This window comes from Leptodactylus fuscus, chromosome 4, assembly GCF_031893055.1.
Source record: "Leptodactylus fuscus isolate aLepFus1 chromosome 4, aLepFus1.hap2, whole genome shotgun sequence".
In the NCBI taxonomy this organism is placed as follows: domain Eukaryota; kingdom Metazoa; phylum Chordata; class Amphibia; order Anura; family Leptodactylidae; genus Leptodactylus; species Leptodactylus fuscus.
This window is the reverse complement of record NC_134268.1, coordinates 16,708,312-16,727,577: the sequence shown is the minus strand read 5'-3', so window position 1 is coordinate 16,727,577 and position 19,266 is coordinate 16,708,312. Positions and strand designations below refer to the sequence as shown.

Below are 19,266 nucleotides of genomic sequence, written 5' to 3'. Positions count from 1 at the left end.
CTAAACAAATCACCACAATGAACAAAGTTCCAGTCCGTAGGATCCCGCAACAGCCCAAGAACGACTAGAGAGACCCCTCCCCCATCCGTGTCGAATACTGCCGCTGACAATTTTCAGTCCATTCCACTTTTCGGCAATGAATAATTTATGGTACAGTTTAAATAATAATAATAAAAAAAAATTCTAAAAAAAAAAAAAAAAATTTAAAAAAATTTAAAAAATTTTTTTAAAATTCTACATAGGCATACATATTTATTCCCACACGGTTTTGATCCACTTTTTTTTTTTTACTTAATACTGTCCATGAAAAAAAAAAAATCTTCCCCCGGATCCTCGCGGCTACAGAACGACAAAGAATATAGGACGACACTTTTTTTTGTCCCTGTTGTTACAGGTTTCAAGTATTCTGGAGTATTTTTTTTGTATTTTTTTTTTTCTTGTGTGGTTTTCGATACACGCATGCATAATGTAAACAGACGAATCATCGTTTCGCGGTCGTCCGATGAACTGAAACGGAAATGTGGCGATTTTTGTGTTTTTTTTTAATATATATATTTCTGTATATTCTATATATATCTATGTATATCACTTCTGATAAGAGAAGCCTTTAGATACAAATATATCTTCTTCTTCTTCTTCTTCCTACTTGTAGCAAAGTAACAGCTATGTGTGTTGCAAAAGTCCCAAAAAGAAACGGCGCACGGAAAGACGAGACTTTTTTTCCTTTTTTTTTTCCCAAAAACTATCCTGAATTTGTTCTATCCGTAATAAATACGCAGGGTGATTGCTTTTTAGGTGGGAATACTGGAGGGGCGACCTGGCGGACCCCCCTCCCCCCCCAATACTGTGAGTGATACTGTAACCGAGGACGTCCATGTGATCGGGGAGTGAGTGCATATTAGATATACTGTATATATACTGTATCTATAGGTATACGGACAAGACAGCTCTGGCAGTTCATGAAGTTTGCCCGCAGAGGGGTCAAAGTGCTGATAACCATTGGGGGGCACCAGAGGGGGCAGCTCTGGTTAGAGTAATACTGGCGGAGAGCGGGTAACATCGTACATTTACAATACACAGAATGGAAGTACTGGATGGGGTAACAGTAGCTTATATACAGACGCAGGGGGACACGGGGGAGGGCGAGCCGGGGGGGGGGGGGGGGGGCAGATTTGCGACACTTAAACATCCAAATTCTATTCTGACAAGATGTGGACGAAAGACACCGGGAAGACTCCTTTTCTTTCGGGGTTTCCTTCTACGTGACCGATCTAAAGAAAGAAAAAAAAAAAACACAAAAAACAAAAAAACATCAGTTTCCAAAAAATTCCAGTGTGATCAAAATGGGGGTAAAATAGAAAAAAAAACGCAAGTGTAATTTGCATTACATGAGCCCCCTCCCCTACTCTCTCCTCATAGCAGTCTTTACCCTTTCCCTCAAAAACACATCAGAGTCTTTCTACTCTTCCTAGTAGTCACAGCAGGGTGTTCCCGTGTCACCCCAAAATATCAGACAGGACTGTAACCCATATAGCAGGGCGTCCCATCCAGATTCATGGCTGCACCCCAACCCCAACAATTACATCACGTTATAGGAGTCAGAGCAGTGTCTCTCCCCTTTCCCCAATCATTACAGCAGGACTCAATAGTTACAACAGGGCTCCCTTTACCCTTTAGTCACAGCAGGGTCCCCTACTACTTAATAGTTACAACAGGGCCCTCATCCTAACCATTGAGTCACAGCTGTGTCCCCTCTTTTACCCTCTAGTCACAGCTGGGTCCCCTAGTACTTAATAGTTACAACAAGGCTCCCCTTCTTAACCCTGTAGTCACAGCACGACCCGCTCTTTTACCCTTTAGTCACAGCAGGGCCCCTTTTTTACCCTCTAATCATAGCAGAACCCGCTCTTTTACCCTCTAGTCACAGCAGGGCCCCCTCTTATACCCTCTAGTCAAAGCAGGGCCCCCTCTTTTACCCTCTAGTCACAGCAGGGCCCCCTCTTATACCCTCTAGTCACAGCAGGGCCCCCTCTTATACCCTCTAGTCAAAGCAGGGCCCCCTCTTTTACCCTCTAGTCACAGCAGGGCCCCCTCTTTTACCCTCTAGTCACAGCAGGGCCCCCTCTTTTACCCTCTAGTCACAGCAGGGCCCCCTCTTTTACCCTCTAGTCACAGCAGGGCCCCTCTCCTTTACCCTCTAGTCACAGCGGGGCCCCTCTTTTACCCACTAGTCACAGCAGGGCCCCCTTTTACCCTCTAGTCACACCTGTGTCCCCTACTACTTAATAGTTACAACAGGGCCCCCCTTCCTTTACCCTCTAGTCATAGCAGAGTCCCCTATTACTCAATAGTTAAAGCCGTTTCTTCCACCCTATAGTCACAGCAGGGCCCCCCATTATCACAGTTGTGTCTTGTTCCCCTTCTCCCATACAAACACCCCTTTCCCGCACGTTTGCAGCAATGTCTCTGATATTTTGCTGTGAGGTCTATTCTGTGGCACTCACCCACCACTCGTGGTCCTCTTCACCGGTCACTATGATCACCTCCCCCTCAACAAACGTCAGCTCATCATCATTATCTGCTTGGCAATCGTATATCGTCTTCACCCTCTTCAGCTTGGTTTTACCCTAAAATAAAATAAAATAAAAGAAAAATCATAAAAATCTATATCCTATATATACACTGATGTGCACTGACTATATACTCACTACGCACATTCACACACATATACATATAGCTCCTGTATACTCACTACATATATAGCTCCTGTATACTCTCTACGTACATGCACATACATGTATAACTCCTGTATACTCCTATATACTCACTACATACATGCACACACATACATATATCTCCTGTATACTCACTACATATATAGCTCCTGTATACTCACTACATACATACAGCTCCTATATACTCACTACATATATATAGCTCCTGTATACTCACTACATATATATAACTCCTGTATACTCACTACATACATATAGCTCCTATATACTCACTACATATATAGCTCCTGTATACTCACTACATATATATAGCTCCTATATACTCACTACATATATAGCTCCTGTATACTCACTACATACATACAGCTCCTATATACTCACTACATATATATAGCTCCTGTATACTCACTACATATATAGCTCCTGTATACTCACTACATACATACAGCTCCTATATACTCACTACATATATATAACTCCTGTATACTCACTACATATATATAGCTCCTGTATACTCACTACATACATACAGCTCCTGTATACTCACTACATATATATATAGCTCCTGTATACTCACTACATATATATAGCTCCTGTATACTCACTACATATATATAGCTCCTGTATACTCACTACATATATATAACTCCTGTATACTCACTACATATATATAGCTCCTGTATACTCACTACATATATATAGCTCCTGTATACTCACTACATACATACAGCTCCTGTATACTCACTACATACATATAGCTCCTGTATACTCACTACATATATATAGCTCCTGTATACTCACTACATATATATAGCTCCTGTATACTCACTACATACATATAGCTCCTGTATACTCACTACATACATACAGCTCCTGTATACTCACTACATATATATAGCTCCTGTATACTCACTACATATATATAACTCCTGTATACTCACTATACATACAGCTCCTGTATACTCACTACATATATATAGCTCCTGTATACTCACTACATACATATAGCTCCTGTATACTCACTACATACATACAGCTCCTGTATACTCACTACATACATATAGCTCCTGTATACTCACTACATACATACAGCTCCTGTATACTCACTACATATATATAGCTCCTGTATACTCACTACATATATATAGCTCCTGTATACTCACTACATATATAGCTCCTGTATACTCACTACATACATACAGCTCCTGTATACTCACTACATACATACAGCTCCTGTATACTCACTACATATATATAGCTCCTGTATACTCACTATACATACAGCTCCTGTATACTCACTACATACATATAGCTCCTGTATACTCACTACATACATATAGCTCCTGTATACTCACTACATACATACAGCTCCTGTATACTCACTACATATATATAGCTCCTGTATACTCACTACATATATATAGCTCCTGTATACTCACTACATACATACAGCTCCTGTATACTCACTACATATATATAGCTCCTGTATACTCACTACATATATATAGCTCCTGTATACTCACTACATATATAGCTCCTGTATACTCACTACATACATACAGCTCCTGTATACTCACTACATACATACAGCTCCTGTATACTCACTACATATATATAGCTCCTGTATACTCACTATACATACAGCTCCTGTATACTCACTACATACATATAGCTCCTGTATACTCACTACATATATATAACTCCTGTATACTCACTACATACATACAGCTCCTGTATACTCACTACATACATATAGCTCCTGTATACTCACTACATACATATAGCTCCTGTATACTCACTACATACATACAGCTCCTGTATACTCACTACATACATATAGCTCCTGTATACTCACTACATACATATAGCTCCTGTATACTCACTACATACATATAGCTCCTGTATACTCACTACATACATACAGCTCCTGTATACTCACTACATACATATAGCTCCTGTATACTCACTACATACATATAGCTCCTGTATACTCACTACATACATATAGCTCCTGTATACTCACTACATACATACAGCTCCTGTATACTCACTACATATATATAGCTCCTGTATACTCACTACATACATATAGCTCCTGTATACTCACTACATATATATAGCTCCTGTATACTCACTACATACATACAGCTCCTGTATACTCACTACATACATATAGCTCCTGTATACTCACTACATACATACAGCTCCTGTATACTCACTACATACATATAGCTCCTGTATACTCACTACATACATATAGCTCCTGTATACTCACTACATACATATAGCTCCTGTATACTCACTACATACATACAGCTCCTGTATACTCACTACATACATACAGCTCCTGTATACTCACTACATACATATAGCTCCTGTATACTCACTACATACATATAGCTCCTGTATACTCACTACATACATACAGCTCCTGTATACTCACTACATATATATAGCTCCTGTATACTCACTACATACATACAGCTCCTGTATACTCACTACATATATATAGCTCCTGTATACTCACTACATACATACAGCTCCTGTATACTCACTACATATATAGCTCCTATATACTCACTACATACATATAGCTCCTGTATACTCACTACATACATATAGCTCCTGTATACTCACTACATATATATAGCTCCTGTATACTCACTATACATACAGCTCCTGTATACTCACTACATACATATAGCTCCTGTATACTCACTACATACATACAGCTCCTGTATACTCACTACATATATATAGCTCCTGTATACTCACTACATATATATAACTCCTGTATACTCACTATACATACAGCTCCTGTATACTCACTACATATATATAGCTCCTGTATACTCACTACATATATATAGCTCCTGTATACTCACTACATACATACAGCTCCTGTATACTCACTACATACATATAGCTCCTGTATACTCACTACATACATACAGCTCCTGTATACTCACTACATACATACAGCTCCTGTATACTCACTACATATATATAGCTCCTGTATACTCACTACATATATATAGCTCCTGTATACTCACTACATATATAGCTCCTGTATACTCACTACATACATACAGCTCCTGTATACTCACTACATACATACAGCTCCTGTATACTCACTACATATATATAGCTCCTGTATACTCACTATACATACAGCTCCTGTATACTCACTACATACATATAGCTCCTGTATACTCACTACATACATATAGCTCCTGTATACTCACTATACATACAGCTCCTGTATACTCACTACATATATATAGCTCCTGTATACTCACTACATATATATAGCTCCTGTATACTCACTACATACATACAGCTCCTGTATACTCACTACATACATATAGCTCCTGTATACTCACTACATACATACAGCTCCTGTATACTCACTACATACATACAGCTCCTGTATACTCACTACATATATATAGCTCCTGTATACTCACTACATATATATAGCTCCTGTATACTCACTACATATATAGCTCCTGTATACTCACTACATACATACAGCTCCTGTATACTCACTACATACATACAGCTCCTGTATACTCACTACATATATATAGCTCCTGTATACTCACTATACATACAGCTCCTGTATACTCACTACATACATATAGCTCCTGTATACTCACTACATACATATAGCTCCTGTATACTCACTATACATACAGCTCCTGTATACTCACTACATACATACAGCTCCTGTATACTCACTACATATACATAGCTCCTGTATACTCACTATACATACAGCTCCTGTATACTCACTACATATATATATATAGCTCCTGTATACTCACTACATACATACAGCTCCTATATACTCACTACATATATATAGCTCCTGTATACTCACTATACATACAGCTCCTGTATACTCACTACATACATACAGCTCCTGTATACTCACTACATACATACAGCTCCTGTATACTCACTACATACATATAGCTCCTGTATACTCACTACATATATAGCTCCTGTATACTCTCTACGTACATGCACACACATATGTATAACTCCCGTATACTCCTATATACTCACTACATATATATAGCTCCTGTATACTCACTACATATATAACTCCCGTATACTCCTATATACTCACTACATACATATAGCTCCTGTATACTCACTACGTACCTATAGCTCCTGTATACTCACTACGTACATGCACACACATATATATAACTCCCGTATACTCCTATATACTCACTATATAAACTCCCACAGGTATAACTGACAAGATAGAGGTTCCCTTTATGTAACACCGCGGGGGTCGGCAGCTCTTGAGGACACTTACTGTGTTGATTTTGCGAGGGAGCGGCACCGGTGTTTCGGGGAGGGGCGGTGGGCCGTCACTGGAAGCTTCTGAGCCCTGTTTCTGGACAGGCGTGTGGTCGGCCGGCTGCGAGTTCTGATTCACCTCGGCTGGCTGGGAATTCTGGTTCGCCTCGGGGGTCTGAGGTTTGGGGGCCGGCTCCGCTAGGGGTACCTTGGGCACCAAGTCTGCCAGGTTGGGTTTGGGTGGAAGATCCTTCAGCTGGGGCTTAGGAGGTAGATCTCCGAGCTGCGGCTTGGGGGGCAGGTCTCCTAGCTGAGGTTTCGGAGGCAGTTCTCCAGGCTTTGGCGGTAGATCTCCAACGTGCGGCTTCTGCGTGAACTCAGAAGGTTGCGGTTTTGGAGGAAGATCGGCAAGCTGTGGCTTCTGAGGCAAGTCTCCCGGCTGTGGCGATTTCTGGAAGATGTCCGCCGGCTGGTTGTATTTGTCCATAGAGAGATGATGAGTGGTGTCTATTTTTCGAAGAGCCACTTTGAAGAAGATCAGAAAACATGAGGATGAGTGGGACGGAGCGTTATACGGCGATCACAGTCACTACGACACAACCTTACAGTCCTCTAGGCCGTTTCCTCCTTCCTAGGACATGGCCAGATGGTAAAGGGGTCGTCCAGGATTCGAGTCGGCTTCTTTTCCAGAACAGCGCCACTTTTTCCCCGTGGGCAATGTCAAGTATTGCAGCTCAGCCCCATTTAAGTTCATGAAGCTGAGCTGTAATACCAGAGGCAACCAAGAGTGGCGCTGTTTCTGGGATAGAAGCTGACTTTCTCTTACTCTGGATGATCCCTTTAATGGCTTCAGGTCTGCCTATATAGCTTGTTAGGGGCCTTATAGAATAATGGGGGGGGTGGGGTCACCGCTGAGTACGAGCATGGCTGTCTAAAGTCAGGACAGAGCCCCCGATCCTCGCTATTTAACCGCTTCATTGCTGGGGCCAACACATAACCAAAAAGGGCGACCCAATACCATGTGACAAAATAACGTCATGGCTAAGACAGTTGTGCAGATCTGCTTCGATTTTCTGTCCTACAAGACATAAAAAGTGCGGGGGGCGAGGACGTGCGGGGGGCCGGACCATCAGCTCTACCAGATTTATCATCACTTGGCGCAGATTTCCGGAAACACGCACGGCCTGGCAGGGGACGCACCTCCCCCGGTTATGGGGTTGTCAGGCACCTGTCAGCAACCAGTCTGTCCCATATTACTCAGGTCTACGGGGGGGGGACCAGCGGGGCTACGACTTACCTTTTTGAGGTAGTTTTGGCAAAACTCGGGGCCCTAATGTAGTTTTTGTGGTTCCGGTGCTGAAAAAAGGAGAAGAAAGTAAGAAACTTGACATAATAATAGTGAGCGGAGCCGTCCATGTCTGTCCCATCGGTGCTGCAATTAAAGGGATCTTTCTGATGCCCTTTAAAGGGAGTGTCACCAGATCCCAGCCCCACAGATATGATAGGATAAGCCCCATACACGCGTCCGAGTGCGTCACCCGATGGACATAGAGGAGCTCCGAGCCATTATTGGAACAGAACACATCAGATGCCTCCATAGAGGTGAGTAGGTCACAGAACGGCACAGAAGTGTCATCCAAGGGCATTCTGCTGCCCCACATCGGATGGCGCTCTCTGTCGTGTGTAGGGCCTTGTAATTTGCTGCCTCCATTGCTTGAGATGTTGCTGTCTATATCAATATGCAAATTAGCTCTTTGGAAAACTTCTTTAAATGGCAACGCCCTCATTGCTCCAAAGAGCTCATTAGCATATCGCACAAAACAGAAAGTGGTGGTCTATGTAACGCCCTCTAGTGGCCAAGGCAAATACTGAGACCTGTATCAGGCACTGACCTGGCGGAGTGAGTCAGTCTCTCGAACTTATTCAGAGATTTCTCTCCTGGGCTGTGGCCCGTGTCATTGCCTGGGGAGGAAAATACAGACAAGTAGGTGAGACAAGGCCGGTCGCGTCCCATCAGCCCGATATCGGAACGGCATCTACATCCAAGAAGAGTCAGAGAAGATCAAGTGAGTAAGAAGCAAAAGGAGAAGCGGAATCATAGTAAGAAGCAGTGATGGCTGACACCGGGCCCCACACTGGATGCCATACTCCTATACAACACTGCAGGTAGTTTAGAACATGTCCACTAGGGGGCTCTTCACTTAGAAAAAGGTGCGCAATAGAAAAACAGTTCCCGCCCCCGCGGAACGTGCAGTAAGTGGGTGGGATAATAAAGGCGTCTCACAGCTCCGAGGCGGACTCGCAGAGAATTCTGGGACCTAAGTGGGAGGAGGATATTTAACAGACGTGGACACAGGTTATATCAGATGTACAGCCTGAGGCAACATGGAGCCGGCCATGACATATGTGTGTCGCCCCAGCCCCATTCACTTATCTTGGGGGTCCTGATTGTCTGATCACATACTGATGACCTATGCTAAGGATAGGTCATCAAAATAAGTCTGGGACACCAAACCACCCACAAGGCCTTATGGACCAGGGTTTTAGTCCCCGTTACAATCCCCGTGACGGCGCATTTCTTAAGTGAAGTTGGATATGTACACCTTGAGTTTGCTGCGCATGTTCCGGATCTCAGGCGCATGCGCAGTGAACATCTCCGGTTTCACCATAATAGGAGGGTTCGCTTTCAGGCCCTCTCACTCCTTGTTCATAGACACCATAGTTAATATGACTGGTAAGGAGGGGCCTCAGAATTTTACGACATAGCGGGGCCTCCCGCCGAGACGCCTGGTGAAGGCCACTAGAAGGAGCAGGAAAGTCAGAAGTGACAGATATCCTTAGGAAGTGGAAGTAAAGCTGAGAGCGAAGCACAGAGTGCAAGGAAGGGCAGTCCGTCACCTTCATGTCACAACTCACCCCAGGATACCGAGCCCTTACTATGAGGTAGCGGGCTTGGCGGATCGGAGAGAGTTCGTTTGTGTCCGGGGGGTGGGGGAGGAGCTTTCTTCTTGGATAAAGTGGAGCTGCCGCTAGGGGTTTGGGTGCCTACAGGGAGGGCTGGCGTAGAACCAGGTACAACTGGAAAAGCACACACAAAAATCTTAGGACCTGCAGTAGGTAATGTATCAGCATTATGGTCACGGCGGCCATGACAAAACCAGCGGCATAAACAGTATTATCCTCATATACCTGGTAAGGCTCCGACATCGCACCTCTATAGAGTCAGTGTCATAACCATGGCCGACCCTGCACCTGCACCGACACATCTCCATTCAGATTGTGGGATCTGTGCTCAAGTATAGGTGCGGATCCCATACGGGTGACCTGCATCTATTATATATGTATAGCATGTGCCGTGGAGGGCGCCGGGTCACTCAGGGTTAGCACTGCAGCGCTGGGGTCCTGGGTGCAAATATCTGCATGGAGCTTGTAGGGTCTGCCAACACCTGACAGTATTTCCTCCGCTGCTAATACTCCAAAGACGTACTAATAGGGTAAAATGGTGTTATATGGATTAAAAAGGAGTTTCTAGTATGTGATGTGTATGGGATCCCGCACAGATCAGCTGTTCCTGCAACCTCCAGGACAGAGAACGGGCAGCGCCTGCAGGATCAGTCTTATACAAGTAATAGGAGCAGCCCAGCAGCCCTACCCACTGTATGGTGCTGGTTCTGGAGAAGTGCAGGGCTGCTCCTATTACTTGTATGGGATCGGTGCTGCATGCGCTTCCAGTCCACAAGCAGCTTCTGCACCTGGAGGTTACAGGAACAGCTGATCTGTACGAGGTCTGGGTGTCGGAACCCCACAAATCGCAGATTGAAGACTCATCAGTATGTAAAATCACTTTGGGGCTGAAAATATCCCATATAGAACAGGGATTAGTAGCCTTGAGCCCTCCAGGTGAGAAACTACAACTCCCAGCATGTCCCAGGCAGTTCTGTAGGGGTTTGTGTGCATGCTGAGATCTGTAGTTTCACAGGTTGCTGATCCCTGCATAAGAATATACATTTCAGCTGCCTGCTGCCACCACTAGGGGGTGATCTGAGTGCAGTGGAAGAGACTCCTATTGATCTGAATAGAAGCCACGTGCACGGTCTGCCCTCTAGTGGTGACAACAGGCATCTGACAAGGATGGGAAAAAGGAACAGAGGTCAGCACTGAAGAGATGCCAGAACCCTATTAGTATGTGCAGAGACCAGGCCTATGCTCTGCCGGAAGGATCACGGCCCGGTCTGGTTTATTAAAGGGGCGCGCCACTTCCAGCAAATAAATGATATTTTTCCTTAATTTCCCCGATACATATTTTTATACCTATTCCTAGATCTCTGCTTGCTGTCATTGGACAGTAAAGAATTGCTATATAGTATTGGTTCAGGTCATTGGATGGGGTCACACCGAGCTGACCCCTGACCCCATAGCACCGGCCTATACATTCTGTACACCTATAGACACCACACAGGCCACGGCCCCCTAAGCTTACCTTTGCCTGCATTCCTGGGGGGTAGCGGAGGGGCGTCTGTGATGGGGGAGGTGGGGGAGTCCGTGCTGGTGGACATGAAGATCTGGTTAGTGAAGGCTCCGTAGGACAGTCTCTGCTTATCCCGTGGGGTGCTGAAGCCCGGCAGTGACAGCTTGTCTTGGGGCGAGATACTGGAGGAGTGGCAGAAGCTCTGGGGTCTCGGGGATCGCTCCTTCTTGATTGGACTTGGCTTTTTGAGTAGAGAAAAAAAAAAATTAAGCATATGGATGAGCGGTGCCCCAGGCGCCCAGCAGCTGCTTATCTCCGGGTGTACGTGCATCGGGATTCACCTTATCGTCTAAGTCGTCGTCGCTCTCGTCGATCTCTTCCAGCCGCAGGTTCCAGTCGTACTCTACGTGAATATGCGGATTCAGCTTACCGGCCATGGCTTGAGAAAGCTGAGAATACAGACATGAGAAGTGAAGGAAACTCCCATCATCCATAGAGACTACAACCCCCCCTAGTGGTGATATAAGCCCAGGCGGCCACTCACCAGCTCCTCGCACTGCGCCGCCTTTAATCTCTTCGCCACGTCGTATGCAGTCTCACCGACCTGGTTAACTGCAACGAGAGAATATACATAGGTTATATATATGTACAATGTATAGCGTAACAGGGGCGGAGCTAGAGGGGGTGCAGCAGTGGCGGGCCCTAAAACCTGCGGGGGGCCCAAAGGTCCCTCTGCTGCAAATATATACCACTATTCTAAATGCCACAAGGTAAGGGCCCGATTACAGATTCTGCATTGGGGCCCCGGACCTTCACGTTACACCTCTCTATAGATAGATCGCCCGTACACAAGCACTTTAAGGGAGATTTATCAAAACTGGTGCAAAGGTAAACTGGACACTAGGGGGCGACATAATAAGTATTGTATACAAAAAGAACGTCCATATTGCAGTTACTCCAGGCTAAATAACCAATGACCTTCTTTAGGATAGGTCACAATTAAAGATTGGTGGGGGTCTAAGACCCGAGCCCCCGGCCGATCACCTGTTTGAGGAGGCTGCAGCAGTTGGGTGAGTGCTGCAGCCTCATCACTACTTACTAAGGACAGCACCGGATGTCGTGTATTGCAGCTCAGCCCCATTCACTTGAATGGGACTGAGGTGTGATCTGGCCATGTGACGGCTGAGCATGCATGTGCAGGAGGTTAGCTGTAGGTTTTGATCCTCACCCAGGTCGATAGTTGGTTTTCCCCTTAGAAGCAGTTTTAAACATTCGGGCTTGTTGTAGATACAGCAGTAGTGCAGCCCCGTGTGGCCTTTACCGGTCGGCTTGTCTAAGTTTCCACTGTGGATAGAGAAAGCAGAAGGTTAAGATAATATCATGTAAGCCGACCGAGCAGTCCTAGATCTACTGTGCTCAGAACACTACACAAGCTGCAGCAAAACTACATCACACTACACAAGCTGCAGCAAAACTACGTCACACTACACAAGCTGCAGCAAAACTACGTCACACTACACAAGCTGCAGCAAAACTATATTACACTGCACAAGCTGCTGCATAACTACATCACACTACACAAGCTGCAGCAAAACTATATTACACTACACAAGCTGAAGCAAAACTATATTACACTACACAAGCTGCAGCAAAACTACATCACACTACACAAGCTGCAGCAAAACTATATTACACTACACAAGCTGCAGCAAAACTATATTACACTACACAAGCTGCAGCAAAACTATATTACACTACACAAGCTGCAGCAAAACTACCACACACCACATAGAACTGTGTAATACTTTGCTTCCCCTGTGGGGGCGCTGCAGGGAATCATGACCCTTGCTGACCGTTTCCCCCCACTGATTGTAGATGAGCCTGTAACCAGCTCCACACTACAAGACAAATCCCACAAACCCAGAGAATACACAATAATAATTCTCACCAGTTTTGTACTAAGAAGTCCACTAAGGGCAGGGACGTGTGGTCGGCCGTGCGCACCGCAAAGTGAAGAGCTGTCTCACCCGGCTCCTGATAGACGACACAAGATACGGATACGGTCAGTGAATATCTGAGGTCACTTACCTGGGCCCGGAGAGAGGAGAAGAGACATATGGAGAAAATACATGAGGGAGTTACTACGTAAGCAATTGTCTAATATCATGTCCAACATGTCCATACTGAGAGTAATATTACATAATCACTCATATATCGCTTCCTCTGCAATGGATTGTGTCAGGTTTTTATGTGGAAAATCATTGTTTGGACCTCCCCCGAGGAGATATTCAGGGGTGGTAACATGATCATAGAAGGGGCGGGATAAAACAAAGACACTCCCCCTTGTATAATACCGCAAACACTACAAGGGTCATTGTCCTTACCTGCCCCGATTCTAACAGTGGTTCCAGGATCTCGACTCCTTCTGCATAGACTTGGATTAGTGCAAGTAAGTCCCGTGATTTCACCGCCTCCAGCAGCTCGCCCTGTTTCTCCGCCCCCGAGAAGCACAACCTCCGGCAGAACTTGTGCTCTACGTATTTGGCGGTGATGTATTCTTTACGTGCAGTCCTACGGGGGGAGAGGGTAGTACATATATAACCGTTATTTGACTGTCGGCTTACAGGGCCTCATCCCGCCACACGGTACTTACATATCGCTGGAAGGAGTAGGTTTTGGTGACGGAGAAGGAAGATTCCCTTCCATAATTTCATTGAAGCTATTGTTTCCTACATTCTTGGCCAGCTGTAAATACGCAGAATACAGGGAGAGAAGATCAGACGTTACGTACACAACATGGCAAGAAGGCGCAGTCAACGTCTTAAAGGGATACTTGGTAATAGTCTACAGTTTATGTACAGAAGAGATCCGCATGGGGAGTCACTGTGTAAGGGTGGGGCGAGTATGGCCTAAATCAAAATCACTATTAGTCAGACAGTTTACCTCAAATACGATTGATGGCAACTATTTAGGCCACGCCCCTTTTACAGTAAGACATTGTGTTGGGCAAAGCTTGCAAACCAAAACTGCTATTATACTGTGGGGTCGCTTCAGACCCCCGAGTATAATGATTGGAGCCACAGGGGAGGTGAGTATATATAAAAACCAGTGTTCCTCACCTCTACTAAGCTCCGGCGCAACTCCCTGCTACCTTCGGGTCTTCTGACTGATGTCTGTATCATGTGCATGTGTCATGACCCATGTAACCCCTGTGATTGGGTCTCAGAGTCCCCTGATGGCAGTCAGAATGCACCAAGAGGAGGGAGTCGGGCCAGACCCAGGAGAGGTGAGTAATGTTGTTTTTTTTTTATGTTTGCCACCACCCTTGGCCCTCTACTTACTCTATTCTGGAGTCTCTTCGGTGCCCAGAGTATAATAAAGCAGTTTCGGGTCAGACAAAACTGCAGGTAGAACCTCACAAATATTGTAATAACTGAACCAAATCACATCCGTTATCCTGGTGGATGTTCAGTTTTGTTATCTTTCGATGAAACACCCAGCCCTAGTACTACGCCTTCATACCGGGTGTCCAATGGTTACCCACCTCTCCAGAGTCCAGTGTTTTCCTGGATGTAACAGGAGGGTGAACACTGAAGATTCGTCTCCCTCTTCTCTCTCTGCACTGGAGATGAGTCCAGGGAAGAGATAGAGAGAACTGTGCAGCTGAACAACCACACGGTTCTCTCTATGATCTGACAGAGCGTCATGAATATTCTCTAAGGGGAAAGATCAGGGAAACTGCTCGGCAGGACACGTCTCCTGAGCACTGCCAGTGTCTATGCTGGTGATGGGGTAAAGCCAATGTGGGACCTCAGATAACAGTAATAATAACCTGATACTCAGCACTAATACCAGATTATACTAATCATTAAAAAGGCTAATACCAAATAATACCTGTGATGAATAATATTAATATTACTAATAACAATACTGATAGCAATGAAGAATACTGACACTAAATAATACTATTTAATTAATACTAATTATTATTATTACTAATATTAATAGTAATTAGTTACAATAATAATAAATAATAAAATAATAAATAATAAAATAATAAATAATAAATATGATAATAAATAATAATAATAAATAATAATAATAAAATAAATAATAATAATAAATATGATAATAAATATAATAATAAATAATAATAATAATAATAATAATAATAATAATAATAATAATAATACCACTACTCACCAAGAGTTCAGAAGTGCCTAACTTGTCCAGTTCCAGAGACTGGATCCTAGAGATGTGAACCCCCATTTCCCGATGTATGCCGGAGCATTCTATACAGGTTAGTATCCCCAGGTTGGTCGACAGCCAGGTCGGATCTGCAGAAGAAATAACAAGAGTTGTATGAAGTAAATTGTAGGTTATAAGCAATCCTTGTAATAGAAAAGAAGAGCTGTAGTGTAAAGCATGGGGAGGGGACACAATGCAGCCTCTCTTGTAGGCAAGTCTGACCATCACAATGGCTAACTAGGCCTGAAATATCAAATTTTCAGCTTAATTTAACCATTAAGGGAGAAGACATGTAATATATACATGTTATTATTTCCTTCTGCCTCTGAATGTTTTCTGCATTCAATAAGTTCTTAGACATCCATAGAATCTGCAGGCTGGGCCCCTGATAACTACAACTCCGTAGGAAAGGCAGAAAATCATAAAAATCTAATTAATAGTAAATTATAAATGTTAATGCCAAAGTCCTCCAGCAGGTGGCAGCAGACACTGATCTCTGAAACGTCAGGCACAAGGCAGATCTAAGAGGCTTACCACAATGTATACAGATAGATAGGGGGATACAGGTAGATAGGGGGATACAGACAGGGGTAATAAAGAGGACCAGTCACCACCCTTAACAACGCCAGCACTGTAATAGTCGCCCCTCCACTGATTCTGGCACAGTTGGAATTTTTTCTCTAGCCCCCACCATTCTTCAGCAATCAGTGCAGTTAGTTTTGGTGCCTGATATGTTAACTAGATTCCCTAATGACAAGTGGGTGGTGTCAGGTAGCAGGAGACAAGGGGCGTAATAGAGGGACCCCCAGTATCCTAGAAGAGAGAGACCCCCAGCGTCCTAGAAGAGAGGGACCCCCAGCATCCTACAAGAGAGGGACCCCCAGCATCCTAGAAGAGAGGGACCCCAGCATCCTAGAAGAGAGAGACCCCCAGCGTCCTAGAAGAGAGAGACCCCCAGCATCCTAGAAGAGAGGGACCCCCAGCATCCTAGAAGAGAGGGACCCCCAGCATCCTAGAAGAGAGGGACCCCCAGCATCCTAGAAGAGAGGGACCCCCAGCGTCCTAGAAGAGAGGGACCCCCAGCGTCCTAGAAGAGAGGGACCCCCAGCATCCTAGAAGAGAGGGACCCCCAGCGTCCTAGAAGAGAGGGACCCCCAGCGTCCTAGAAGAGAGGGACCCCCAGCGTCCTAGAAGAGAGGGACCCCCAGCGTCCTAGAAGAGAGGGACCCCCAGCATCCTAGAAGAGAGGGACCCCCAGCATCCTAGAAGAGAGGGACCCCCAGCATCCTAGAAGAGAGGGACCCCCAGCATCCTAGAAGAGAGGGACCCCCAGCATCCTAGAAGAGAGGGACCCCCAGCATCCTAGAAGAGAGAGACCCCCAGCATCCTAGAAGAGAGAGACCCCCAGCGTCCTAGAAGAGAGGGACCCCCAGCGTCCTAGAAGAGAGGGACCCCCAGCGTCCTAGAAGAGAGGGACCCCCAGCATCCTAGAAGAGAGGGACCCCCAGCGTCCTAGAAGAGAGGGACCCCCAGCGTCCTACAAGAGAGGGACCCCCAGCGTCCTAGAAGAGAGAGACCCCCAGCGTCCTAGAAGAGAGGGACCCCCAGCATCCTAGAAGAGAGAGACCCCCAGCATCCTAGAAGAGAGGGACCCCCAGCGTCCTAGAAGAGAGGGACCCCCAGCGTCCTAGAAGAGAGGGACCCCCAGCGTCCTAGAAGAGAGGGACCCCCAGCGTCCTAGAAGAGAGGGACCCCCAGCATCCTAGAAGAGAGGGACCCCCAGCGTCCTAGAAGAGAGGGACCCCCAGCGTCCTACAAGAGAGGGACCCCCAGCGTCCTAGAAGAGAGAGACCCCCAGCGTCCTAGAAGAGAGGGACCCCCAGCATCCTAGAAGAGAGAGACCCCCAGCATCCTAGAAGAGAGGGACCCCCAGCATCCTACAAGAGAGGGACCCCCAGCGTCCTAGAAGAGAGGGACCCCCAGCGTCCTAGAAGAGAGGGACCCCCAGCGTCCTAGAAGAGAGGGACCCCCAGCATCCTACAAGAGAGGGACCCCCAGCGTCCTACAAGAGAGGGACCCCCAGCATCCTACAAGAGAGGGACCCCCAGCGTCCTAGAAGAGAGGGACCCCCAGCGTCCTAGAAGAGAGGGACCCCCAGCATCCTAGAAGAGAGAGACCCCCAGCATCCTAGAAGAGAGAGACCCCCAGCATCCTAGAAGAGAGACCCCCAGCATCCTAGAAGAGAGGGACCCCCAGCATCCTACAAGAGAGGGACCCCCAGCGTCCTAGAAGAGAGGGACCCCCAGCGTCCTAGAAGAGAGGGACCCCCAGCGTCCTAGAAGAGAGGGACCCCCAGCGTCCTAGAAGAGAGGGACCCCCAGCATTCTAGAAGAGAGAGACCCCCAGCATCCTAGAAGAGAGGGACCCCCAGCATCCTACAAGAGAGGGACCCCCAGCATCCTACAAGAGAGGGACCCCCAGCATCCTAGAAGAGAGGGACCCCCAGCATCCTAGAAGAGAGGGACCCCCAGCATCCTAGAAGAGAGGGACCCCCAGCATCCTACAAGAGAGGGACCCCCAGCGTCCTAGAAGAGAGAGACCCCCAGCGTCCTAGAAGAGAGGGACCCCCAGCATCCTACAAGAGAGGGACCCCCAGCATCCTAGAAGAGAGGGACCCCCAGCATCCTACAAGAGAGGGACCCCCAGCATCCTAGAAGAGAGGGACCCCCAGCATCCTAGAAGAGAGGGACCCCCAGCATCCTACAAGAGAGGGACCCCCAGCATCCTACAAGAGAGGGACCCCCAGCATCCTAGAAGAGAGGGACCCCCAGCGTCCTAGAAGAGAGGGACCCCCAGCATCCTAGAAGAGAGGGACCCCCAGCGTCCTAGAAGAGAGGGACCCCCAGCATCCTAGAAGAGAGAGACCCCCAGCGTCCTAGAAGAGAGAGACCCCCAGCGTCCTAGAAGAGAGGGACCCCAGCATCCTACAAGAGAGGGACCCCCAGCGTCCTACAAGAGAGGGCCCCCCAGCATCCTACAAGAGAGGGCCCCCCAGCATCCTAGAAGAGAGGGACCCCCAGCGTCCTAGAAGAGAGGGACCCCCAGCGTCCTAGAAGAGAGGGACCCCCAGCGTCCTAGAAGAGAGGGACCCCAGCGTCCTAGAAGAGAGGGACCCCCAGCGTCCTAGAAGAGAGGGACCCCAGCATCCTACAAGAGAGGGACCCCCAGCGTCCTACAAGAGAGGGCCCCCCAGCATCCTACAAGAGAGGGCCCCCCAGCATCCTAGAAGAGAGGGACCCCCAGCGTCCTAGAAGAGAGGGACCCCCAGCATCCTACAAGAGAGGGACCCCCAGCGTCCTAGAAGAGAGGGACCCCCAGCGTCCTAGAAGAGAGGGACCCCCAGCATCCTAGAAGAGAGGGACCCCCAGCGTCCTAGAAGAGAGGGACCCCCAGCGTCCTAGAAGAGAGGGACCCCCAGCGTCCTAGAAGAGAGAGACCCCA

The 19,266-nt window shown here is 46.6% G+C and overlaps 1 protein-coding gene across 5 annotated transcripts in view; it reads right to left on the bottom strand.

Moving 5' to 3' along the window:
* Positions 1-525: 525 nt before the first annotated feature.
* ASAP1 (ArfGAP with SH3 domain, ankyrin repeat and PH domain 1) overlaps positions 526-19,266 on the bottom strand; it is a 162,348-nt gene continuing 143,607 nt past the window's right edge. For 4 of the 5 annotated variants that reach the window (XM_075270089.1, XM_075270091.1, XM_075270090.1 and 1 more), the window contains 14 exons: positions 15,721-15,854; positions 14,171-14,262; positions 13,902-14,088; positions 13,466-13,551; positions 12,746-12,861; positions 12,062-12,129; positions 11,859-11,966; positions 11,530-11,758; positions 9,966-10,127; positions 8,942-9,011; positions 8,347-8,405; positions 7,066-7,574; positions 2,505-2,627; positions 526-1,271 (listed from right to left, as the gene is read on the bottom strand). In XM_075270089.1, the coding sequence (XP_075126190.1) occupies positions 1,197-1,271; positions 2,505-2,627; positions 7,066-7,574; positions 8,347-8,405; positions 8,942-9,011; positions 9,966-10,127; positions 11,530-11,758; positions 11,859-11,966; positions 12,062-12,129; positions 12,746-12,861; positions 13,466-13,551; positions 13,902-14,088; positions 14,171-14,262; positions 15,721-15,854 (2,018 nt within the window). In that variant the 3' untranslated portion in view covers positions 526-1,196. The remainder of the gene's footprint in view (positions 1,272-2,504; positions 2,628-7,065; positions 7,575-8,346; positions 8,406-8,941; positions 9,012-9,965; positions 10,128-11,529; positions 11,759-11,858; positions 11,967-12,061; positions 12,130-12,745; positions 12,862-13,465; positions 13,552-13,901; positions 14,089-14,170; positions 14,263-15,720; positions 15,855-19,266) is intronic. The other variant, XM_075270093.1, reaches the window with a different exon arrangement.